At 34.7% G+C, this 28,000-nt stretch overlaps 1 protein-coding gene across 11 annotated transcripts; it reads left to right on the top strand.

Annotated features, from left to right (window-relative positions):
• Position 1: 1 nt before the first annotated feature.
• LOC106167177 (forkhead box protein N3) lies at positions 2-26,853 on the top strand. 11 transcript variants are annotated; one of them, XM_013545886.2, is made up of 9 exons: positions 3-157; positions 848-909; positions 13,720-14,368; positions 19,052-19,206; positions 20,876-20,934; positions 21,817-21,867; positions 23,074-23,136; positions 23,435-23,576; positions 23,914-26,853. In XM_013545886.2, exons 3-9 carry the CDS (start codon positions 13,739-13,741, stop codon positions 24,434-24,436), a joined length of 1,623 nt encoding a protein of 540 aa, XP_013401340.1. In that variant the 5' UTR covers positions 3-157; positions 848-909; positions 13,720-13,738; the 3' UTR covers positions 24,437-26,853. The 11 variants fall into 11 exon arrangements, with proteins under 11 accessions (XP_013401354.1, XP_013401340.1, XP_086861738.1 ...); XM_087005612.1 differs by lacking the exon at positions 3-157 and adding an exon at positions 350-466; XM_013545900.2 differs by lacking the exon at positions 21,817-21,867 and having other exon boundaries at positions 2-157.
• Positions 26,854-28,000: the final 1,147 nt, after the last annotated feature.

The raw sequence follows: 28,000 nt of genomic DNA, 5'->3' as shown, positions 1-28,000 counted from the left end.
ATAACAATGCCATTTTTTTAATCGATTTATTAAGGAGGGAGAAAAATTGCCTTGGGGACGGATGGCATAATCACGTGGGTATTCGCCATTATGCATGCGACCATGCTGGTCCTGTAAGAAGAGGCGCACTTTGAGCCTTTATGTGGTTCAGACATTAGTAAGTTCATTGATATATCCATGTTAGTTTTTAAAATATGAATTTTAGTGATGCCTATATGTGGCAAACTGAAACATTACCTCTAGACAGCTTGTTATTTGATGAGGGTGTTGTTTCACGTTAACATCTGATGAAAGAACGGATGTCGTTGTCCTTGGATGAGCCAGCCACGTTTCATTTTCAGTTTCTTCAATTTGTAGTTTTAATTGTCATTTAGAGCAAGTTTATTTCTGAGATTTTACTTGTATGATAATGGAGATAATAAAGGTATAATGTGATGGAATTGATCCGATCCCTTTGCTGAACAGGGTAAGTGATAAAAAGGGACAGTCAGTGATATTATAATATATAAGTAATTACTAAATTAGATCAAACCGTACTCCATTGTTTTTTATCTGAGGCGTTTGTCAGCAGTATGTCATTTAATAGTCTAGCAATTTGTAAATTGTGCTTTTTTTACCTGTACATTTCCAAGGGGAGTGCCTTATTTCCTAGTGTCACATGTTGTTTACATTCCATCATGCCTGTTCATTGAACAAAGGGTTACTATAAATAAACACGTCAATAAAGAATTCAACAGTGACAATTGTTGCCCTATATAAATAGAATTTCAGGGCGTTAAGGGTCAAGTCATTATATGTCTAACCAGTGTTTAAAATCTATAATTAAAAGTTACTGTTTTATTTTCAGAATGTGAATTCGGTAAAAAGAAGATTTTGAATAGACCAAGCATTATATTCTTGAGTTAAAAGGTGAGCAAAAGTGATCAAAAGAAATTATATATGGCAGTGCCAATATTCATAGAGACAATGATGATAATCATAGTTCAGTTATTGTTTAAATAATGATGTCACATATGGTATTTATTTCATGTGGCAACTAAAAATGTCACTCTTACCTGCCACGTCAACAATATAAAATGATGGCATGACATGATAATAACCACAATACAATGATAAGGATTGAGTTACTAGGTCATACATTAATAAGCAGGACCTAAAATTGCCATATGGAAATGTTGACTTGGGTCGGATTGTCTAAAATTTTGTTATGAATACATTTTACTTTGGTATAAAAAATCACAGTGTATGTTTTTTCTCTTGCAAATAATTCACTAAGAGAGATATTTATAGTTTTAATTATTTAACAGAAATGGTTAGGCTTCATATGTATGCATTAATAAATTTTTTAAAAATATCTGACATGTATGTGATGCCTAATTATTATATATATATATATATATATTATTGTATACCTGTATGTCAATTATTAATTGACTGAAATATGTGATGCAGGTTGGTATGATTGTCACAGTTACTATGGAGTTAGATTCTGTTGCTTAGTAACATGATGCCACCTTGGGTTACCTACCATCATATGTTATATAAAGTGACAAAGGCTTCACACTCCTTAATTGGAATAATGAAGCTATGTTTTTATAAAAGTATTTCAGATTTTTTCCTTTTTTTTACTATGACACATGTTAATCCCTTTATGTGTCATTTGAGAGAAATAACCACCATTGGGTAAATAAAGAATGGAAATGGAACCATTGAGGATAGAGGTGTGGCTACCATTAATTTGAGGAAAAAATTTTACAGAGGGGTAATATACTATGACATGGCCTTTTACCTAGACTTTGTCTTTTGCTGTAAGTTTTAAGCTATCTGAAGACCGCATCTTCTGATAAAAGGTTTTGAGTGGCTATCTTATCATAGATAGAAGACGAACTTTGAGGCAAAATGCAAATCCACTGATTGTGTTCTTGTTTATTCTGCAAAGTAAGGTGAAGTTTATCAGCTACTGAAGAGGTTAAAGGAGATAATTGTATTTACGAGTAGTTGCACACAAAGTTGAGTATACTATGTTTATGCTTTGTAACACTGTTCATGTCCTGAACATAAACAATAGTAAATTAACAGCACTGATTCTTATGATGATGCTTAGGAACTGTATGTACTTAACATGAGGAAGCCTGTACACAGATTTTTGTTATGAAATTCCTCTTTTTATATTTAAAACACATCTTTTTAAGTGGACCATTTTTCGGGCTTTGAAAAATTTTTGGAACAGGGAACATGTATCAGTATTCAATTTTTCCAAATGATCTAAAATCAGAGCTACTTAAAATCTACCTGTGTAGTGGCAAAATTCCACTTTCACCTATTATGTAATCATTTTGTAAATCTGTATAACAGAAAGCCAACTCTGGCAGCTGAATATTACACTGGAGACACTGAACAATAAATGAAAGGAAATAAGCTGACAATTGGCTGAGTTTGAAAGTCATTAAATCTATTTAGTCATAGTATTGGCCAGGTAATGTATGGAGAGATCTATTGTTAACCATTGCTAATGAAGCTCAGCGATTATTGACTGTTGGGACTTTATCCTGATAGGTGGTTTCTCACCTCCGAGTTAGATGACAAAGTAGCTAAAGAATTTCAGGTTGTCATAGTGGTCTCCTACTCAGTAAATCTGTTTAGTTTTGCCATACAGTAATTGGTTCATAATAAATGGATTTTCCCATTGGCTGAGAGAGAAGCTTCAAGTTAGCTTTTCCGTGACTATTTCATAGCAACATTCATAATTTCATTGACTGGTGGCACACTGTTGTGTATGTCAAGCTGTTCAAGTATTAAGTGTTTTTTTTTCAAAGTGTTTTTTCAGTGCTGTTTAATGTTCTCTTGCCCGTTGAACAGAAGCCTGGTGCAGACAATATCAGCTGGTAAATGATGTTTAAAATTCAAATTCAGTTCAAGATGACAGTACAGGTAGGGTAATATTATCAAAATCTTTTCAAGAAGTTGATGTAGTATTAGAATTTGTGATGACAACCTGCGAACTAATATGTATCCAGATTTTAGATGCAGCTCTTCAAAGCATGTATCTTTTTCACTGAACCTGATGATAGATGTCTCCTAGTATTATTGGAAAAATTATGCAACTTTTTTTCATTCTTCTTTACACAGAATTTTAACTTGAATCTACTTTGATGAAGATTTGGTAATATGGCCTAATCTTTCAGAAGCCAGGAGACTATGAACATAAAGCAAAACAAAATTTAAACAACATTTGGTGAACATGGAACATTGTCCATTGTGAGTGATAGTTTAACTGATAATCCAAGTCTATAACACCCTTTTTTTAATTCAGTGCAATGGTGAAGGCCTTTAAATATCCAGATGTATTTATTTTGTATTCGTTTAAACTTCAGAAGTACAGGTAATCTAATTGTGAGATCTTTCATCTCATGGTGTTTCAGTGGTGTTTAAGGTTTATATAAGAATATCAGGTGTTATAAATCCAATTTCTATGCATTTAGTGTGAAATCTGATTATTCCATACCATTGTTAATCTTAGACCCAGCTCTAAAAAGATAAACTAATAATGAGGGATTGTTGTCATCACCATGGAAATGGAAGCTGTTGCCTTAACAACCACCAGATGGCTTTAATCGCGGACTGTAAATCTTGTTATGGAGATAATGTAAGCAACGACAAAATACTGGTTTTATTTCATGAAGGAGAGCTGTGATGTATGAAAAAAATACATTCCCTGCTTTTATTAAGGTTTCCTTAAGCCATTTTCATATGGTTTTTTCACCAGTTGTTAATGCAAGGTAATAGAAATCCTCTGGCCCTTTTATGAAAGTGTAAGCTTAGGTTGCATTCGATAGTCATAGTAGGGAAAAATTCAGCCCCTTGAGGATAATTTCATACTGGCCTACCAGTACTCATTGCCATAGTGCACACTACTCATATATTCCGTATATTATGAAATGCTGGCATATAAAGTTAGTAGTCAGCTGGAGCTAGATAATACAATTTTGTTCATGATTTGATAGATAACAAATTATCTTATCTTGCTATAATTTTATAGTTATTAATGTGGAGAATGTAGGAACTCTGCCTTGTTGAAAATGTCATGATATAAAGTGGTCATGATATTGGTTTACATGTATATAGGGATGAAAAAAGAAAAGTATATATATATTTTTTTAATTTACTGCCATCCCTGTTTCTTTTAAGGAATTCAATCAATTTTCAATTTTGAAAGTTGTCTTAAAAGCAGTCTGGAATACTTAGTATAATATGATAAAATATAGAAATGTCTCAAAAATAATTCTCCAAAGTATTATTAAGCAACAGCAAAAAAAAAAGTATTTTTTTTTTCTGTAATGGGAGTTAAAATTTGATTAATACAACATGCAAGAGACGAAACCCAAAATGCATCACATTTTCTTTAGTGGTGAAATACAGTGTCTGTTATTTATTTTCCATCCCTCTTGGCACCATTCCAGCCTTGGCTTATTACAACTCAAGTGTGCAACAACACAATTACCCAGTGCATTGATCACATGTGAGAACAGATAATCCCTCTGTGTCAGGTCAGAAATTATGGAAGACAATCTACAGAATAAAGCAGATGAGAAATCTTTACTTTTGCTGCATTCACATATACAGCAGTAATCAAATTTCTGTCTTGGCTGTATGGGATCACCTGTATAAACCTTACTGCAAATACATTGGGGCCAAGCCAGACCATTTAGAGTAACACAGCATATTGATGGGTATAATGGGTGCAGCAGATGAGACCAGCTGATGAGCTTGTTGCTTGGTAACTGGGCTTGATGCTCTCTGTCACCATAGCTACCAAAGGTCACTTGCTCATCCTGCTGTGTCAGTATGCTATCCCAAGTGGAGGAGAGGAAGTGTGTGTGAAAGTAGCTTCTCCAAAGTAAACAGCTGTGATGTAACTCCAGGCTTCCAAAGATTCTATTACTGCTTCCATTGTTTTTAGAGCAGATTTTGTACAACTTTGTAAGAGAATTTCAAAGTTTTGAAAAGTTTTGAAAAGTTTCAGGTAAGTCTGAAGGGAAAGTTGTTTTTCATGGTCTGCTGAGTCCTGCATATATAAGCATGACCTGTGGCCATATCTATGTAGTTGAATAATATGGCTACAGAAGCTGACTTTAACAGGCTGCTCAAGTTGTGGTATTCCAGCTAACTTGATTTGGGATGGATTTGAAAGTATTTGTTGGGCTAGGTGTTGTGTTAATCTGTTTAGATAAAGTGTGAATTACCAAGGATGTTTGATTTATTTGTCTTGAGATCATTCTTTACTGTGTCAATATATACCCATACTTTCACCTTGGAAGTGAAAACCAACAGCCTAAGGCAAATTTTTGTTCAAATACAATTCTATTTTTTTTTTCATACCTGTTTCAAAACCTTTGATGTTGTTTGATCTTTCAGTAATGATTTGGATGTTATATTTGCATTACATGTAAATTGTTTATATAATTTAGGAAAATATGTTATTTGAACATATTTGGTACGATTGCTACTATACAATGCCATGTACAAAGTGCAGCATTTATCAGGGCGTCTTTATATGGCTGATTGTTCCCTTTCTATTTCACTCATATGCATGTACAGACACAGAAGACAATTTGATGAAAGGACAGCCTCTTGTGATATATATGATAAGGCATACACTGTGCAGCAGAGGCTAGGTGCTCATTTCTCAAAATGAGATAAGATCAGCATTCCACTGTCTCGGTGTTTTTCACAAAATATTATAACATACCATTACACTGAAGGATGACAAAAGTTGTATATAGCACAGACTGGTTTCTCCCGAGATGTGATAGCAAGAGTTTGGAGGTGCTGCTGTACGTGTTGGCTGAATATATGGCAGCAGACAGCTGCATGGCCGTGATGTGTAGGTGCCTGGGTCAGTGGTTTGCATAAAATGTCATGAGAAGGAAACAGACCTGTAACTATAAAGCTAACATTCTCATGTGAAGTGTGATTTTTTTTTTTTTTTTTTTTTTTTTTTTTTTTTTTTGAAATGAGTCACCAGAAAGTATATTTCTAAAGAACAAAAAGAAAAAAAATGTTGATTTAAAAATGAGATGATTTGACTTTTTAAAGGACGATTTGTAATTATTTAATATATCTAAGTTAGATTATTAGGTATATGTATTTTTATATGATATTAGGCATTTTCTTCAATTTTTTTTTTTTTTTTGCTGAAAACAGTGGCTGCTTAGTGCTAGATTCAGGAGTTAGATCAATAGAGACTGCTCTCTCCTATACTCAAATAGATGATATTCCCAAGTGGTTACCATGGAAACAGCTTGCTTTGATTGAACAGAATTGATTGTTTCTGGCCTTTAAGTTCATAATTTCATAGATTTCTTGGAAACTGATGGGCTAGTTCCATATAAGAAAGAGAGTTTTGGAGTGCTGGTCTATTTATTCTTGGTTTTGTAGACATTCATGTTTTAGGTAGCCAGGGTATTGTTGAGTCTATTTTTCAAGACTCGTGATCATGTTGTTTTGGTCAGCAGGTTAACGAGCATTACTCCTGTTCAAAATGAAATTACAAAAGATAGGATTTGATATCTGTAAGACAGCCTAAATGTAAGCTTGCACTGTATTGGTAATTCACCTTCCGGAGTTTTACAATTGTCCGGTAAGCGATGGAGGCAACAAAATGATTCTAATGACTATTGATTAATCCTAGAAAATGGTCTTAACTGAACATTTCCAGGACTCTGTTAACCTGGGCTCTTTTGTCGCCAGCATGGTGAACACTGAATGAAAATTAGATTAACTGGATTACCAATAATTACAAAGCTCTGATGAGATTGAATAAAGAAGTTCGGTGGCCATGTGGTGCAATGGCTGATTGCTGCTGCTACTCACTTGCAGGTTTTTATCAACTTAGTTTGGCATTTAACTCATTGTGAGGTATACTAAGCATGTGTTTGATCATGGGTAAAATGTGACAGCAGGTGACGAGAGGGAAACCCTTTTGTCTAGCCACATCTGCCCTCAGTATCAGTTGTTGGTTGCTGGTTCAACTACTGAAAAAGCAGCTGGCAAGATTTCCAATTTCTCGAGAGAAATAAAGCAGACAAAGAAGTTTAAGCGTTTTTTCCATTATTATATTTTGCCTTTTCCTCCTCTTACAAGTTAAGCTGGTATCAGCATTGAGCAGTGTAATTTGATCCTGCAGGTGAATATGACATTATTGCTGCAGTAAATATTGAGTTTTTTTTTCTTATTTTACTTTAACACTTACATACCTGTCGGGCATGGTTAACCCGAGCCGTTTTACCTACATTACAGAGACATCCCCTATAGTAATTTGTTACTAGTAGTTTATAAAGTTGGACACTGGATATCTTAATTTCAAGTAAAGTGACCTTCTACAAAGCTTTTGTGATGGATAGGCTGAGCCAAACGGAAGCGGTTGTATATTGTGGGTGTGTGTCCTACCTTATTTATATGATAACAGATATTACAAGTATTTAATAAAGTGTCTGTCTCCATAGTTGAACAACAAAAGGCATTATGAATGTATTTCCAAACTATCTGTTCTAGACTGGAATAAAAGTGGACTTTGTGAAGTAGTGCCAGGACTGAGCCAGTAAACCTCATTTCCCATGGACATATTTCCATTTTCCTTCCTAATAAAGCTATTAGGGCTGCCAACAGTAGAAACACATTTAAGGTTAATGTTTGAACTTGTCATTTCCCGAATAATATGCTTGAATCAGTCGGACAAATGCTTATAATCAATACCACTGCTCATATAGGATGAATTTTCTGAAAAACTTATTTGATAAAGGAAATTATGGTAGAAAGTGCACTTTTGTGGATAGGCTACTGCTCTGGGTGTGTTCCAAGATTTGAGGGGGGGGGGGGGGGGGGAATGGACATAAAATTTGAAACTGAATTGTTAATATTCTGAATTTGGCTTTAGATTTACCATGACAAAATGTTAACATGGTACTTTTCATCTATTTATATCAACAATACAAGAAGTTGATCAGAACCTTTTGACAGCACAGCATACCAAAAAATATTTGAAAAAAAAAAAGTCATTAGCTTACTCTTTGCCTCTATCACAAGTGGACATATTGTGACAAGGAGTAGATGTCCACTCTGTGAGAATTGGTGAAAACAAGATGATATTTATAAGCCATTGGTTTTGGAAAAGGTCTACAGCAGGATTACAGATATCAGCTTTGCCTGGCAGCAAGGCTCCAGTTAATCTTTGTTTGTTATTAACGGAATCGGGGACTGTTAATTCTGCAATCTTATGAAGGAGGTAGTTGGAGAACCTCTATTACTATGAGGCTAGCATGTGCTATCCCACAGACAGCAGTCTATTAAGTTACAGTTCATTGTGGTTTCCCTTAGAACATAGCAGCTGTACCACAAGGAAGATTATCCCTCAAGCCCACCTTAAGTACATCAGAAGGATTTGGGATTTGCTGATTGTTGAACTCCAGCACTTCAAATGGATGTCAACCTGAATGAGGGATAATTTCTAACAAAGAATTTATGTTGCAAGTCAGCTGGTTCGTGGAGCTATTTTTGGACTTTAAACTTCTAAATATGGAGGTAAACATCAAAAATGGATCGAGGACAAATCCTGAAGGGTACAAGGTCCTATGGGGGAGTGTTGTACCGTTCCATTTTTTCTTTTTTTAGCACTGTATGTGTAGAATTATGTCAAATTTCTATTACTGTTGCATGAAAGCAGCAGCTATTTAAAATGAATTTAGAAAAAAAAAAGAACTTGTACGCAAATGGTACCAGTGGCCAATATGTCATTAGGAAGATAATAATTAACCATGAGCCATTTAATAAATTCATTTTAGTACAGTAACATTCTTAGGTAAATTGGACTATTAAGTTACACTATTAAATCTTTCTAAGTATTATATTGATCTGAATGGTAAGTCCATTCTTGTGTCAAATTTCATTAATCCATAAGTGGCAGCAGCGCTCCAAAAGGATCTTCTGTGAAAACAAGAATATCTAATTAACCATTCTGTTTGGCTGTTCACATTTGGGGCCAACCAGCAGGAGATAACTGTGATAGGGAGGTGGCAGAAAATCTCAAACTGATCATGAAATCGTCCACACTGGAGGTTGGTAAAGTGCTGAAAATAAACCCTAAAATGTTTAGCACTTCTGCAGACTAATCAGGGTTGCCATGGCAGAGTTGACATGTTGCCAGGGGATCATGAAGCTAATATGGCTGACCATGGTAATCTAAACCCCATCTGTGAGTGTACATCGTTGATAATCACATCAGCATTGGCTGGGGTGCTGGGCTTGTTACAGAGAACAATTGTTCATTGTGTCTGATTAGCTTTTCAGATGTCAGGTTCTTGATGATAAGGCCCCCATATTCAAGTGTCAGTTGTGGAAATGGATTCTACCTACTTTTCTAAATCTGGAATATTAGGTGGAGATTGGAAAAGAAAGGTTGGAAGGTATGGAATGTTGTTTACAGGCAGATATTATTCTCTGATTATGTGTTTATGTTGCTAAGGTGGGCATTCATTACCATGGGTTAAAATGTATTCATTAATAAAAATGAATGATGGTTTATATATTGCATTTAGGCATTTTTATCCCATTAGTCAAATAACTAATTTTCATCAAATCAATGACTTGATGAATGATGAATGTGCAAAAATAAAATCACGTTTTTTTCATTTTCTTTAACTGAAAAGAATTTTTGTAGCTTTTTGCAAAATAAAAAAATCTCATTTTCGTGAATCCAAAAATAAATATATATTTTTTAAACGTCAAGTCAAGTTTATATATTTCACACCACCCTTAAGAGGCTAAAGTTTGTGTTAGAGAGAAGTTTGGTTTGAAACTGTTTGTTGTTTCTAAGGACCAAGAGAAACATTCTGATAAAAAAGGGGGTGATAATGGAATTGTTGACAGTTTCATTGTACTTTTCAGTTCAAAATGACATCCACAAATCTGATTGAATGAAAGATGACAGTTGTTTAATGAATTCAATTTACCTTTGTTTTATTAGAATCCATAATTAGTTATTCATTGAGTGTGACAAATTAAAAAACAATAAGACCGTCACTCAGAATCATAATGATTAAAACATATTCTTATAAATGTTTGTTTTCCATTTTAAGAAATATTTACAGCTTATGTAATTGTCTTATTTATAGGTAAATTACTGTTCAGCTGTCTGTATAGGTACCAGACAGCTTAGTCTGATTTAGAAATTGACTAAACACAAGTCATCTTTATTAGAGGTATCAAATCTACATTATGGAGATTTAAGCGTGCCTAGTTGCTAGGCATGGCTTTATAGCTATTTACATTATAGATAGATAGAGACAAGGTGCAATCTTCAGGTCACTGAAAATGGTTCATTTGCGATAGAGACAGATAACAAGTTGAATGACACGGAGAGGATAGAAGCCATGAATTGCATAATTTCATATCATGAAGATATGTTGAAATGCAGTGATCAGTTGAGATGTGAGGAAATTTTATCTGTCGGGATTATGCAATTGCTTTACCGTCGGACTACTTACGTTCTTTATCCATTGTTATCTTACATGCTCATTTTGCTCTATTTACATTATTCTTCACATGATATAATGTCTAGCTCGACTCTTGTGATTGTATACACATGTGACTGTACACAGTTCATAACCTGACAATGCCGGCATTATTTCACTTCTGAATTATTAATGATTTAAATGCAGCTTCATAGCATATCAAGACCCAGCAACAAGAGTGTCTCAGTAGAGATTAATCAGCTTACAGAGTACGCTCACTATCTACATGCCAACAAAGCTGACAAAGGTCTAATATTTAACTTCTTTTAATCCAGTTGGTTGATTAAAATATAGTGGGAAATATCAATATTAGATCAGTGATGAGAGGGAAAAGAAGCTCATGGCATTGTACTGTCGCTTGCTTTGTGAAGGGAACAATATGGTGTTGACTACAAATATTGAGTACAAACAGCTTTTGTATCAGAGGCTGATCAGTTAGTGTAGTGGAATGCAGTGGCTTGTTCGTTTTTCAGCAGCAAAGATTATTGATCTTGAAGTCTTGAGGGATGATCTAGGGCTTCTGTGGTTTTTTATTGCTGAACAATATGCATAGCTTTCAAATATTCACCCTCTGTTTTAGGCAACTATTGATTAATTTGGAGATTTTGTGTTTTGAAAGAAAGGCTCAATTACTTAAGGCCTAATATCTTATCACTCTATATTTAAAACAGTCTCACATATTCTTTTGAATGAAAAAACATGCAGTAATAGGCTTACACAGACTGTGATGTGCAGTCCGGCTTGACATTGTTTACAACACCAAATATCACAAATATCACAGTATAAAGCAGGAAACCTGTTTTGTGGTGTAGCATTTTTTATTAACAGCTTGATGCGAAAGGAGGCCCTGGATTTTCTCTCCATATTATAATGCTGATACTTTGCTTTAGGATATTTTGAAAGGATGCCAACTGTAAAATGAGAGAAAGAGAGAGAGTAGATTGATTTGTCAGCTCAGATGACACCTTTATTGGCAGTTGACACCAGCAGCTGTGCTACATACCTTGGTACTGGGTTCAGTTTGATTGACCTCTGTCATACCTTTTCCAAAATTACGGCTTGTAAAGGAAAGTGAGAAATGGAAGAAGCTGGTGCACTCCTATTCATGATATGATAAATATTCATTCTCTAATATAGTTATATTTGCCAGTGAAGCATCTGGGTGTGAATTATGCACAAGCTACACAGTATCAAGGAAAACAAAAGAAAAGGATATTTCTTGAAACTAACATTTTAACTGGAGAATAATGGATGGATGACGTTATGGATATGGTGAGAATTGAATGTTTTATATTGTACAAAAAAAGTTCAGAGATAAATATATTTTCACATAACTCATTAAAAAAACATTTTACTTAAACATGAATTCTACAGATCTGGCATTGGTCAAAGATGGATGACTGGGTGTCTGAGCTGTGACAGGTCACACTCAAAGCAGAGGGTCTTCAGTTTTTTTGTTTTTTTTTTTTTTGCCTCAATAATTGCATTGAAAAGAATTGGTTGTTTCAGTGGTGAGTTCTCTGTATTGAAGTGCCTCTTCAACATGAATGGAGACACTCAGTGAATAGCTGTGATGTCAGCAATATCTTACAGTCTCTTCAGAACATCAAAAGTGATATTTACTATTTATTTAGAATGAAAGCCACTTCATTCAGTGTATAAGCCAACATGTGCTCTTCAATCTGGATCAAGATCAGATGGAATGTGTATAGAGTGAAGGGGATATAAACACATCAAACATTCCGCTTCTACCTTTGTTAAGGTGCAGATGTGTGGCGTCTAATCTAATAGCCACAGGGTCATTCTTAATCTGTTATATGGTGATGTTTGGACAAATTTTCCTGTCATGCTGGTATATTAATGTTGTGGGTTCTGTTTGTTAGCAACACAAAGGAATATGATATTACAAGTTTTTTTTTTCATATTTGTGTGGACCTAACATCATCTTTGCTAAATACCATATTAGTGGCACTGTAAAAAAAAAGATTTGGTATTTTCTTTAAATTTTTTACCTTTAGGCAGAGGTCACTGGATTTAGAAAAAAATCTGTGCAGGTGTACAATAAAATCTATGCAAAGTTTGTGGTACAAAAAAATACTGATAAAATAAAAGGATGGTGACGTATAATCCTTGCGTGTATTTTGTATATGAAAAGCTCTTGTCACCATTAGTTTAGTAAGAGAACTCCTTGTGCTTTTTAATCTCTCATTTTGAACAAAGACATTAGGTAGTAGCAGGACTGATATATGCTCACTCTACTCTATTAAACCTGACATAGATTCCATGTACCTGTCATGTAATCCATTAACTTTTCTGTATTTTTTGTATTTATTTTACATACGATCCCTCTATTATTTATTCTATATGCATTGTTCAAAATCTGTTAGCACTTGTCATTGAGTTAATGAATGGATATTTAGGGCAATGTTTTGGTGTAAATAATTTTATATTCAAATGCTAATGTAATGGTGAGCGGTAACTGATACATATCTTGAGTAATACAGCAAAAATGCATGTTTCTATAGCACAGGAAGATGTATGAAAGGACAGCATATGCAGGGTTAGTGGCACCTTTGCAGGAAAGGAAAGTGTGAAATGGAGATGCTGCCTTAAGATAGAGCTCCCCTTTTCAGTGATGCTTTACTGGATGAGGCTGTCATAATAGAACTAGTTAACTTTCCATTGCCATTTGTGTTACAGTTTGTGGGTTATTTCACTGAAGGACATTGCAGTCATGACTGATGTAATGCTTTTGGTATGCTGGTAATGACAATCATTAGTATTCAGCCTGTTCTCATCTTCACAAACAGGGAAAGTGATGATCAATCTTCACATTGGTGTGACAGCGCCATGGCAACAGCATAGTCAGGTGACCTATACGTGCACCTTATTAGCCTGATGCTGTATCTTAGAATTATTTTTTCAGTTTGTGTTCAGAAGACATGGCGTCCACAAAATAAGATGCTTTGCTGTCATTTTTGTTACAGATCATTTGTAGGGCTGCCAGAAAAATGGAGGGCGCTAAGGTATTGGAGGACATAGTGTAATACTGATGATGCAGCCTGTGTTCTGGCGGGTATAAAATATATGGCTACCTCAAGATCATCAATCATTGTTCACCTTTTTTATCTCTGCCCTTGAATTGTTGCAGGTGCTGATTTGCTGTTGCCATGGATTCCAACAAACGATTGGAGGAAAGTGACGAGGATTTTCGCAAACGGCTTGTGGACAGTCTAAGCCAGAGTTTCCCAGATAGTGCATTATCCAAAATGCTGAAGATTTGCAATGCTGCTAATTCAGCTCCAGATTCATGTGATGAATTAGAACTGGGAGACTTGGATCCACTGGCAAAAAGTTGTTTTGCAGAAATCCGTTTGGATAAGGGCCCCATTGATGAAGATGACGATGATGATTTGACTAGTTTAGCCTGGCTCCAGGACTCAAACCTGCTGAAGGATATTGCCGGTGAAGCAGATTTGGAAGATATCCCAGAGACTCAGAAGGAAAATAAAGAAGGAGAAGTAAATGGCAAGGAAGTCAGTGGACAAGTTCATCCTCCAAATGTGCCCTATAATCCTCAAAAACATGTAAACAGTAAACCACCTTACTCTTTCAGCTGTCTGATATTCATGGCAATTGAGGACTCACCACAGAAAAGGCTTCCAGTAAAAGACATTTATAACTGGATTCTAACACACTTCCCTTACTACCAGAATGCGCCAACAGGATGGAAAAACTCTGTCCGTCATAATTTATCCCTCAACAAATGCTTCAAGAAAGTGGAAAAAGAAAGGGGACAGGTTTGTATTCAACATGTATTCCTTCTCTCTTACTTTCATAACTATAACAGTCACCTTATTTTTATGAAAGCTTAAAATAATCTAAATCTTTGGTATCATAATTGGTTTTATTAATCTATTATTTATTGTTAAAAGAAAGTAGTAATAACAGGAAATAATCACCAAACTAAATTTATAAAGGCGTTCCATAGAATGACCATATTAAATAGTTTTCTTTGATTAATACCTGGTTCATTGTTATCCTGTGACAATAATCCGCCTAAGGTCAGCCGGAAGGGTATTGTGTACCTGAGGCAAATAGTCCATGAGGTAAACTTTTAAAACCAGATTCATAATAACTCGGGCATATGACAGATATCTGAAATATTATACTATTTGACAGGATGGAAATATGACACTGTGCATTGTAGTACAAGGGGAAATCTTCTGTTATTGAAACCCACTAGGTTTGTAGAACAGTTGAGGTACATTTTTTCTCTATCATATGTCACTCCTTTGATATTTACGTTGTCTTCAAATTAGCATAGGGCAGGCATTTCAGTAATCCAGTCTGTCAGCTAAATTTCTTGGATTCTTAAACCCATTTTCTTTTCATCAATATATATTTTATGTTTTGGGAAAAAAACTTAGGTAGAAAAAACTGTAAATGATTAAAAAGCCTTAAAAAGAATGTTGTTTCAACCATTGAAATATATTTAGTGGCATCCTTAGTTGAAATTGTCCTTTCATAATCCTTATTTTTATATTCTGAACAAAGGCACAATTATGGTAGTTATGGTACAAGGTTAAGAAGAGTTTAACACACTTGACACAACGCACAATGTCTCATCAATTAAATTAATCCATATTTCACAGATTTAAAAGAAGCTTGAGTAAAATTGCCAATCACATGTCATGACATCCACATCCTTTCCCACGAACTGGCAACTAAAGTGGTTCCTTTTTTTATGGCAGGATGTTTCATTACTGAAAAATTTTCAATATAAATTCCTTTTGGCACTTTTATGCTTTATCTGTATTGGGTTTGTTCCAAAAGAGGCTTATTTGCCACAAGCATCACCCTGAAATGGCTAAAAAAATTCTGGTCCTCTTTCCATCTTACCAAAGCTTAGCTTTTAAAAAGGTTAGACTCTCCAAGAGCCTGAAGTAAAAAATCTCCATATCCAATAAAGAACTGTTAGGGGTCAATATTGGTTGGAAAACACTAAGTAGTATAGATTTCTCCAAAAGTAAGGTGTATTTATCACAGCATAGCAGCTTTAACAGTACTTGTATGTCTTGGATTCAACCAGTTATTAATTTTTTATGGTCCTGCAGTTTTCCACCACCCTAACTTGCATTTAATAAGTATCTGACCGTAGTAGTGATATATTACGATGAAGCATTTTGCTTTATCTATCATGGTTGTCTATTTCTACTGTTGTTGATTGATGACACTTTTGTTTAAACATTCATGAGTGTCATTGTTCCAACTGAATGTTGACTTTGTTTCTGCAGCCATGTTGTTTGTTGTAACTATGGAAAACATTGTTAGTTGCAGTTTGTGTTTCCTGCTGATTAAGTATGGCAAGTGGTAGCAGCTTTGCTCTTTACTTATGTAGAAAGGAACTCACAAGTGTTAGTTATTATGCCTTGGCCGTTTGACGACATAAATGAGGCAAAAGCAAAAATGAAAATATATGGGAATTGTGTGAAAAAAATTGAAAGATAAGGGTATGAATTGCTGACTTCAAGCTGTTGGATCAAATCAAGTTGACTTGAACTCTGGTTTTAAATTTGGAACCCACCCAAGCGGTTCTGGCCCCGTGACCTCTCCTGGAGATTGGGTTACCTTTCAGAGCAACTGTTGAAAAATGATGAAAACTAGTGATGGCCATCATTCAGGCATTGTCATGTTAGGGAGGATCTTATTTATGTCATTTGCTATGTCAGGTTTTGCGACCTTTTCTATCTTATTGTTTTTTATTTGTGTTAAAAATAAATCTTGGTGACATGAACAGATTTAGGATGTTAATAGGGAAATATTTTCTGTCTTTGGAAATCTTTCTCGCAGTTTATTTTGCTTTTCCAAATGCTGTGGAATGGTCTTTGTTGTGTTATGATTGTGTTGAACTGTACTGTGTGAATAGTGCATCTTATCAGTCTTCGTCTCCTGCATTTATTTAGTGGCTTTTAACCCAGTTTTGAATTAAATTACTGTGACAGTTCAGCTTGATTTCTCATGTGGATTTGACCTCACATATCTGGTCCGTGAAGTATACATGAGGTTGTGAAATGATTGAGAACTATAGAAGGATGTCAGGGGATATATATATATATATATATATATAGTTCTGCTAAATAATAGGAATAACCTTCAGAACACGATTTCATTGCTAAGAAATATGACAGCAGACCTCTTCTTTGTACACTCTTGAAAAGACGCTCTTCAAAGTTCAGCTACTAGTACATGTACTAAGACTCCACCACTGTTCAGAAAAGCAACAGCTGGTCTGTTATCTCTACAGAAGTAGGATGGGCAAAAGACATCTTTGGCTAACAGGTTCTTGCATGTGCACAGTCCAGTATCCGTACAATATAGGCCACTCTTACCAGGCATTATTAATTTGGACCAAATGACCCCTTGTTAAGGATGCTGACCCATAGAGAGAATGATGAGCATTATGATAATTATGAACTAGTTTTATATTTTCTTATCTGGTATGAAGAATGCAAAATAATAGTAATAATTATAATAATAGTGAATAGGTCATGATTGCAAAAGGCAGTTTTATCAAGTGAGATAAAGGCAACCAGTTTCACATGTTACTACCATAGAAAAATTTATTTCCATGTTTCTGCATTTCACAATATCATACCTCGGAACAAATTTTGAGATCAGATGCACTACTTTCCAACCCCTCTGAGAATCATCACTATCACATCGCGTACTAGGTAAGAGTGGTGTCGCCTCTGAAACTTCTGCGTACTGATGCACACCTTGAAAACGGGTATAGTGTTCCGATGTACCGGTGAATTAAGGATCATTCGGTGCCTAGTCTGGTAGTTGGTTAGGCCTGACTAGGTTAAGATGAAAGATGCACTCACTATATCAATCACATGGGAATGACATAAATAATTTGATCTGTAAATATAAATGTCCTCAAATATTATTTTAGATGTATTATGTATATTAATATCAAACTTTGCTCATGGTTTTGTCACATTTGGTATCAAAGGAATAAAATTTGGATGAAAGATGCTCTCACTATAGCAGTCACATGGGAAATAATATAAATAATTTGATCTGTAAATATAATTGTCCTCAAATATTATTTTAGATGTATTATGTATATTAATATCAAACTTTGCTCATGGTTTTGTCACATTTGGTATCAAAAGAATAGAATTTGGATGAAAGATGCTCTCACTGTAGCAATCATATGGAAATAACATAAATAATTTGATCTGTAAATATAATTGTCCTCAAATGTTATTTTAGATGTATTATGTATATTAATATCAAATGTTGCTCATAGTGGCTTTGTCACATTTGGTAACAAAGGAATAGAATAGCATGCGTGTAATCTTGAAAAAAAAAAGATCCAACGTCTGTAGAGCAGCACTAATGGACAGGCAGCTTTTCTACTTCAGTATGTTTACTTAGTGCTAGTATGCGAGTATTCAATTAGGCGACCAGGTTCGGATATAGCATAAAAGATGCACTTTATCTAGTATTCACAGGGGAATCCTAGTAAACTGTATGGCTAGAAATTATTACCCAGGGCCCTTTATTTTGCATTTAGCAGCAATTCAGGTAGAACAGGTGATAGATAAATGAAAACAATATACACAACTTGAGTCAGGTTCTTTGATGTTTGGCCGTTTTACACAGCAGATTTCCCAGTGTCCGTGGCAAAAGCTGCTAGTAGCATAGCCCTGTGTTCTCATTCTATACTAAGTGCAAATGGAATTAAGGATAAAATATTGTGAGTTTCCAGAGTGCCTGTAAAGAGGTAAGTGACTGGACAAAGGGACTAGCTGATGAGCACTGGGCCACCTTACACTGCTAACACCACTCAAGTGTACTGCTGGTGTCACACAGGAGTTGCTGACATTTAATAATATTACTTATTTCCACTGAGACAAAATATATACTAGTATCTATTGACTGTGAAGTACGTCTGAGGTTTCTTCGTGTCAATGCACATGGAAGTAACAAAACAAAACAAAAAAAAATGCTGAGCCTTAGCAGGATATATACACATACATGTGAAATAGGGGCCCTCCTTATTGAAAGGGTTTTACTCTTTACACCTTTACTATTTTCCAAGCCTAATTGCAGTTCAATGTTATCAAGTAACAGGTCAAAAAAAAAAAAAAAAAAAACTCTCAGGTGTGCAGACTAAGTCAAGCTCTGCTTGTTGTCAGTTTCTGTAAGGCCATATGTAAAGGGCAGGTTGGAGGCTGTGCTGGTCTACCACCAGTCTTTTAGCCACCCTTGAAGGTTTTTTAATAAAAGAAAATCAAAATCTGATGAACTAATACCAAAAATGTACTTAATTTGTTGGATAATTCTTTTTAATTTAATTGTTCAATTGTAATTATAGATGTGTGTATTTTAAAGCATATGCTATTGAAATTAGAATAATTTTTTGTGTGTGTGTGCACATATTCATCTTCTGTTTTGAATTTTTCTTTCAGAGTATAGGCAAAGGATCACTATGGTGCATCGACCCAGACTACAGACCCAACCTCCTGCAGGCACTCAGGAAGACCCCATACCACCCTTACCACCAGCTACAGATGCTTGCCAACCCCCCAGTCACCCAGACATACTCATACTCTGTTCTTCCAGGGTAAGGATTGATACATGAATGCTTGGCTCACCAATAGGATTTAAAATTGAGTTTTTTTTTATTTTCTGCTGTTAAGTTGGTTTTATATGCCTTAACCTCCTCTCTTTGGCTTCTGTTTTTCAGTTCTCTTCTTAAAAACATAAATCTAACCCCCCCCCCCCGGAAAACTTCAAAAATGCATCAGTTATTTTTGCATTAATAATCTACTACTGCAAAGAGCAACATCCTGTCCATTTTATAAACCCATAAAGAATATATGATTTATATAAATTTTACATTGGCAGCAACATAAAAATTCTTGGTAAATGGTTGATATAAGTAAGTGTACAGAGGTCCTTTCTACGTGTTGGCACCAGTTTAGAACAAATAGACCCTAAAATATGGTGTTCTACCAACCCAATAGTCATTAGATAGTTCTGGATAGGTCTTGTGTGTTATATGAATTCCGCTGTCTCCACAGGTTTTTATGCAGGTCATTTTGTGTGTATTGATATGCAAATTGTGTCTTCCTTGGCCTACTTGTATATAGTTGCCAGGAGAAAAGAAGGATCACACATATTACATATGACAACTCATCAGTCAGCCTGATTTTGCTTGTCAGCTTTTTAAGTTAAACACACACAGTACAGAAAAAGTATGTGTTGTCAGCTTAAAGAAAAAAAATGAAGAGACAAAGTGACACTTCAAGCATTTATTTGTGTCACAGAATGATAGATCACTATGCATAATGAAATATAAATTGTCTCTTTGTTTGATGTGACTAAATCATGGTTTCAGTCAGTTTACATATTGATTGGCAAAACCAAAAAACATCAATCAATATTCTTCTACAGTATAACTGGTGAAGTGTTATTTGATAAGAGAAGCATTCAACTTTTCATTGATGAAAGCGATTACTAATTTTGCTCACCACTGTTAAATTTAGTATAAGAGGTAATTCACATACGTCAAACATCATTTAGAAAACAAAGTACAATGGAGTATATTTTCTCCTTGCATATTGGAATTTTTTATGAGGATACATTTAAACACCATTGGTTTTTCTTCATATCTGTATGTTTTCTCTCAAATTGCCTGTTGTATGTAATCAGTCCAACACATTTTAGCACACAGAAATCAATAAATTGTTTGAATTCTGTTACAAAACTGTAGAAAGACTGATGTAATACAAACCATAGGTTGGTGTTATCCAAACTTCATCATTGAAAGAGAAGTGCTTTGTTTTGTTATTTGAAAATTATTTATGTACCAAAATATGGTACACTTTGCTATCAGCAATTTCTGATAAGAAAAAAACCTCAAAGTACACATTGTATACAGAATAATGTTGTGGATATGAATGGTACAGTTATCAGGTGTCATCTCTATTATCTGATACATAGCATTATGTTAACGTGGTTCACAATGTTACCTGTTTGATTTTATGTTGTTAGAGGTCCACTGTTTCTGTGAAAAATGATTGAAATGTGATATCACGTGTCAGGAGTTACTTAGGAAATTATTCTTCCTTTGTTATGGTTTTGTTGACAACTCACATGTGGATGGAATGACCCATTATTAATGCTGAAGTTGTATGCTAATATAATATTACAATTTGTAAAAGCATGTTCTTGGTTTATTCAAGTAGTAATGATAAGTTTGAATAAAAAGTTTGCTTTCTGTTTTCTAGCAACCCTCGGCCGATGCCACTGACACCCAGATTCAACCTGAACAGTTCCTTGCCTCCACGTAAGTAAAAGATAAAACTGCTTTTATTAGACACCAAGTGTTGTGATTGTGAACAACATCTGCACTTTTTTCACTTACTTCTAGTTTTCTTAACAATAAATGTAAGGCCAGAAACAGTTGATCAGCTGGAAGGATCTATTGTGATCCATCTGGCTTGGATTCATTATGTGGTTAAAATTTAATAAAGTGCACTCTAATGTATTATTTTCCTATCAAACCCCTCTTAACTTTTCATTTACTTTTCACTGTAATTATATCCAAACATTTTTAAGTCGCAATGTCTAAGGTTTTCTTCAGTCAAAAGATTTAAAGTTTTTTTAATAGCGTCCAGGTTTGCAACAAAAATAGATAGCAAAGTAATATTTTCCCATTTTATCCAGTATATATCTGTCTCTGGCCTTAACATTTCTTTATCCTTGTCCAATTTAAAGTCACCTGGTAATGAGTCATGTAAAACATGCGGGTGAACAGGGGTGGAACACCTGCAGTTCAATTCCACTGATTTGGATGAAAAAAGGAAAGGGTAAATGATTACCCACCTGTAACATGAACTCTCATTGAAAAGTATGAAGGAACTGCACAAAAATGTTTACAAGCAACTTCTCCATATATTGAACCTGCTTCTAGTCTGCTAAAACGTTGTGCAAACACTCATGAGCTATCTGTAGTTTAGTTTTTTGTTTTTCTCTGACACAATAAGAGTTCAAGATTAGATTAGATAACATGCTAAAAGAAAATGTTAATCAATGTAGAAGTTAATTGTGAATCATGTTGTCTGCTCTTGTCTGAACTGCACTTGGTGTGCCTGTAACTTTTAGTTGCCCTGTCTAGTCTTTGTAGCTGTGTGCTGACGTGCTTCTTCTGTCATTGCCTATCTTTCAGATCTTTTTCCCTTCCTAAGTAGGAGATTAGCTCAGTCAAAGACGGAGACAGGTAAGAACAGAAACACATGGAGAGAAATTTAAGATCTTTTCACTCTCCATAAAAACGTGGCAAAAAAAACATTTTTGCTTCATTTGATTTAGTAGTCATAGAGATATTTATTAACGCTATTGGTTTCCAAGCAACAGTTATGTTAAAGAACTGTGTGTCTAACAAAGTTACTCTATCTAAATATTTCCCTTGACTCCCAATGTCTTTGAGGATTAGAATTGCAAAACAACAGATATGAAGATAATAAAAAATGATACAGTTGTAGAGTGTAATTGAAGTCAACATTTGCCTTTTATGCTTCCCATTCTTATGCTAGTCTTGCATGCGGCAAACCTCAAGAAAACATAATGAAATGAATACCACCCAAACGTGTTGAAAAACACAGCTAATAAATGTCAAATGTTCTGTAAACAAGCAAAGTGTGGTTATATTAGATTGGTTGGCCTGGCTCCATTGTTTCTGTAGATCCTTTCTCATTATCACAACATAGTTTACTTAAGTAAATTTATAGCTACATCTGCTGTTGCCACCTGTACTCAAGCACATTTGGGCACTGCAAAGTGGTTGTCCATTTGATAAATCAATTGGTGGAGCTAAGAACAGTGGCTCTGTTGATTTAAAAGACATAAATCTGTTTCTTTTGTTAGTGACAATAAACCAGAAGTATTTTTTCTGTGATTCCATGGTTGTTTTTATTCAGCTACATGAAGGTTCATGTTTTCATCAACAACTCAGTTTTGCAATGTTGTCAAGTTAGCAAATGAAATATTACTCATATTAATTATTTATTAATCATAAACATGTAATATTAATCTTTATACACTTTTTCACACTTCCTTATAACAAGCAAATAATAACATGCAAGACTGTGATAATAAATTGGAAATAGTTAATGTGTTGTAACCTGGACAAAGATCATCATAGCCTGAAACTTTATTTTAATTTGTAGTCTGGTTTAACCTGCTTTTTGGGCATTTATCCACAGCTGCTTGTAGTAGTGCTTCAGCAGTAAATATATGCACTGTACCTAAAGCACTGTCCTGTTTTGACTCTGATGCAGCCCTATGGTAAAGATTCTTAGGTTCATTGTACCATTTTTTCCTCTTTCACTGGGTAGATAGAAAATGGAAAAAATTAATTTTAGTAAGGGATCTGTTTTCATTGGTTGCAAAACTGTAACTGTATAATATAATGATTTTTTTCCAGATATGGACATTGATGTTGCAAATACTTTGGTAGCTTTGAAAGGATCTCAAAGAACTGGAGACAGTAAGTGAATACTAAAAAGCATATGAGATGGGTTTAGGAATATGTATATTTTTTGCTCTGAGCTAGACAAAAAAAGTTTTGTTGAAAGATAATCTAACATTCATTAGATGTGCCCACATCTGAAATAATCCTAACAGTCTATTTATGCTTCATAGGTGTTCCATTCATATAAAGGTATAATTGATAAATGATGAAGGCCTGTGATAAACTTGATTGACTATGTAGTTTACTCCCTATATTCTTCTGTAAAATGTGCTGTTTAAGTACCTTGTAATAAACATAACAATAACACTTTCAGATCCTCGCCTGAAGCCCCTCACACCCTTGCAGTTAGTCAATGGCAAGACAGGCAGTGCAATGTACCGTCACAGGTCTCCCTCACCGCCAGAGTTTGGTAGCGAGAGAGATCGCCATAGGGCTCAGCTAAAGAGGAAACTGAGGTAGGTATTGAAAAGCTGCCCTCCCAACACTACTTTTATAGATTCTTTTTTTAACTGGAAAGTTACCCAGCTTTAATGCAAGCATTGATAATAAATATTTTACTAATGTCTGCAACCAACCTTCATAATACTTTGTGTGAGTAGATTATATTTACATGAATAATATTAACCAGTGTTTTTCCAAGTACAATTTGATAATATTTACTATCATCAGCTTATGTTTTCGATGCATAAATGTGAGAATGTTTGGATATTACTTCCTTGCTTTGAACCACCTTCCCACATATATTAAAACTGACTTTAATAGTAAATGTTGTATATAATAATAACATTACAGATACAGTCCTGGAAACTTTGTGAAGAAGCGTCCCAGGTCCCCAGTTGTGATCACCAACAGCCCCAGTGAAGACCACACCTATAGCGCATCTTCTTCATCCGGCTCTCCGCGTGAGCACCGCAGCATTTCTCCATCTTCATCCATTGACGAGGAGTACGAGTTTGGCAGGCGTGGCACCAGCGACGCAGAAGATGCAGACGTCAGTGATTACCATAGTGAGGCCAGCGATTTTGAAGAGTACGACAGTGATGTCAGCAATTTGGATGATGGGCGAACGAGTCGTGTACGCATTGGTGGCAGTCTGGAGGAGCGCAAGATGCAAAACTGTACCCGCACAAATGGATGCCATGAGAAAGAAGAAGGAGCAGCCGAGGAAGAAGATGAGGAGAGAAAGATTGTGGAAGGAGCCGATGCCTTATTGAATCTGGCAGGAATCAAGACGGCAAGCATTGTGCCACTGCGGGCAATCAGCCCAACCTGTTCCACTGGGACTAGTGCAAATCAGGAGATTGCTGCACAATAAGGGGACTGACTGACAAGGATTTAACAATTCAGTACTGCCATATTTAACACTCTATAGGGAAAGGTGCAAAGAATAAGAATGACACATGGCACTCTGGGGTACAATTACATGCTGCTTTTGCCAAGAATTCTTCCTCGTACATTCTGAAAGAGTACCTCGAGTAGTACATAGACTTTGACATAAACTCAGGAGAGGGAATTTATATATCTTTATGACATGTATGACATGGTGCAATATGTGGTTGCAATATCACTGTATTTAGACAAGTAACACACAAATTGATATAGAATTTACATCTTTCATGAGTAGCACTGAATAATCTAGTATTATTCAGAGAGGCCGGGATCTATTGCAGATAAATTTCTGAGAAGATAATTACATATAACCATTTTATAGTATTAAGTATGTTATCTTTCGTATTATGAATATCGTCATCAGAAATTTAGATCACTTATTACTTGCACCTACTGCAGCACATTATTATAATTAGATGAATATTATGATATGACGGACAATGTTGCTTGTACACATTAACTTAAGCTAAAAGTTCATCTGTTCACTTACTGGAGGCAAAAGTCATCTTGCAGAGAGGAAAGGTTAGTAGCATCTACTTTGTTAGTCAGTGGTAAACTATCTGTAACTGACCACTATAAATGAGTCAGCCACAGTCTTGTCTAGATGTAATGAAAAATAATCAGTGCTTAGGTCTTCCTAAGAGAGTAGGGTCTATAAGTTGCAACAAAAATGAAACTCGGTGCTACAGTTTTCTCTTGTTATTAGTTGGAAATGTTGAGGTGGGCAAACAGGTGCAGACATAACTTCCTACTTGATTTAAACTCGATTTAAAATACAACAGTGAAGAAAAAAAAATAAGGGTTTCTTTCAAGTTAAATAACGAAGAATAAATTAAGATTCCATCTGTATTACTATGTAGATTGTTCCTATGAATTTCATGTAAAATTCTGATACATTTTACATTGTTTAGATATTTCAACTATGTCCCTTTGAAAATCTTGTAATTGAACACGTACATATATACTTTTAGATTTGTATAAGACATAACTTGCTAAAGCATTTTCTCTGCCTTTAAAAAAGTTGAAATCATTAGGTTTTTTTTTTAAATATTTTCAGCATTATTTAGTTATTTATTTATTTTATGTAGACACATCAATACATGTATATTTTGAGGGGGTTGTAGAAGATTCAAACAGGTGCCAGTGACAAAAACTGAGTAATTAAATTTGTATAAAAGATAGTTATGATATAAATATTCCATGTTGATTTTTTTATTTGCTTTATTAAGTAGATATTAGATTAATCATGCCATTTATAGTAGATAGAGACTCATTAAAAGTTTTCTAGGAAAGGGTTTATAACATTTATAGGGATAGGGGGAGTTCCACCATGTATATAAGTATATATCAAAATGTGATGGAAGCTTTTCATATGGTAACTGAAGTGCTCACTGCTTTAACTTATAGGTAACAGCATAATGGAAATAGTGAGTGAACATGGAAATTTAGCAAAGAAATAGTTGTTTCTCTGCAGGAGCCTTATGCAAAATTTGGTAGCATAAAGGTTAAACCTCTTGACTACTAAATGTTCTTAGGTGCTGAATCAATTTTGTAATTTTGCAAGATACTCTCATCAGAATCAAAATGAATATGGTGGTGCCAGGTTAAGCTTTGGCTTACATTTTTTATAAAAAATTGAATTGTCAGCTTCAACTTTTTGAATATGTTTATTTAATTATTTAAGTCTACACTTTCACATACCTGAATTTCAATTCAGAGTCTGTTTTGCTTAAGCAAAAAAATTACTTATTTTAATAATGTGCTATACAACAAAAAGTTACCCTTCAAATACTTAGATCTAAAGTTTTGTTTTGTTAAAATTGAGCTTCCTATAAAATACCCATGGTTGCTTAGTTGTAAAAGATGAAAATCATTGAGTTAGATTCAATGGAAGATGTGGAATAAGGTTTGATTGAACAAACCATTTTCTTGGATAATGATGACCTTCTACCTCCAAAGATCTAACTCATTATATTTAATTTTGGTTTGAAAACACCATCAGTGCTCTTGATGCTGGTGTCCATTTTTCTCTGTAATCATTTTTGTTGTCTTTTGAAATATTGGTCATAAGGTCTAGAAATTGTTGAAATTGTTGCCAGGGATTACGTCATTATCATTATGGTGTTTTTCTAACATTCAGGAAACTTATTTTTCATCCAGGACCTTTTAGCTAATTGATTACTAACATAAAGGAAACACTTCCGTAAGGATCTAGCATTAAGTCAGCAAATCATCTGTGCTATTATCTTCATGGTGCAATACCTTTTTTATTTCCAAAGTGTTATGTTTGAAATGTTGTACAAATTGTATATAAGGGGAATAAAATGGCATCTTTGTAAAGCATATCCTGGTCTAGTTTCTTATTCAGTGTGTTAGGTGAGAGAAATAGTGCTCCAGTGTAGTTCTTCTTGGTTTCATTTGGGTTGATGTCAACACTACTTTAAATATAAATTGCATCACTTGTGCAAGATCACTAAACCATTCTTGTGATGCCAGTTTCTTTGATATTAGAATGATTTAATTTATAATCAGTGAGCTGGATTTTTTTCAAACCAGTGCTTAATATATCAAGTTTCTCTCTCAGAATCTCTCACTCTCTGCTTTCTACAAGAGTAAACATCTTTACTCTGAACTGTCAGTGCACCATTTCCTACAGGACTACCATCTCTACAATGTTCCCTACCCTACTCTACTTGGAGTCTACAGATCTCTAAAGGACTGCATCTCAATTTTATTCCATTTCAATTAGCAGCCTGAATGTTTTATAAGAGTCACTTACTGGGTGGTCAATTCCCAAGGGCCTCGAGACCCGAGGCATGAGAGAGTTTTACAACCAGTGATCAGCTTACAAGACTGGACATTGCTCTTTTCTGAATTCTTAACTAGGTCTCTGTGTATTAGCAAATGCTTTTATTTTATAAACACTCTCACATTTTCTCAATTTAATTACAGTAGTACTTAATCATTAGAAACCAGCTTATTATAAGTGGTCAATCTAGCTATCAATTGTTGATGAATACTTAAAGCTCAGTCAGTATATCTTCCAGTATCTTTTTCTTATAAATACTCATTTTTCTCAGTTTAATTTGGAAACAAAAATTCCCAAGCTGAACCTGTACATTTTCCACTACTCTCTTCTCATAAACACCCATTTTCACAACTTAAATTTGGAGACACAAAAATGTTGTACCCTGTACCAGGGCCACGAATTTTTCTGGCCAATTCTGCACTTGTCCAGCAAGAAATTTTGCAAAGATTTGTCAACTGGTCTCTTGTAAAAAGTTGAAATTTGGTCTTTACTAAATCAGTTTAAAGGTTTCATTTATAACATAGCATCTACTTTCAAAAAAAAAAAAAAAAAAAAAAAAACACAAACCTCGCGACCAAAGAGAAAAGGACAAGTGCACAGGGAATAGTATATCAGCTGTAAGAACACATTCAGAACAGCGGACTAACAGATCTAAGAATCAAATCTGGCAACTCACTAAAA

The sequence above is a fragment of the Lingula anatina genome, chromosome 2 (genome assembly GCF_051362555.1).
Source record: "Lingula anatina isolate TDL-2025a chromosome 2, LinAna3.0, whole genome shotgun sequence".
Taxonomy (NCBI): domain Eukaryota; kingdom Metazoa; phylum Brachiopoda; class Lingulata; order Lingulida; family Lingulidae; genus Lingula; species Lingula anatina.
The sequence above is the reverse complement of the archived record's forward strand: the minus strand, read 5'-3'. Positions and strand labels throughout refer to the sequence as shown.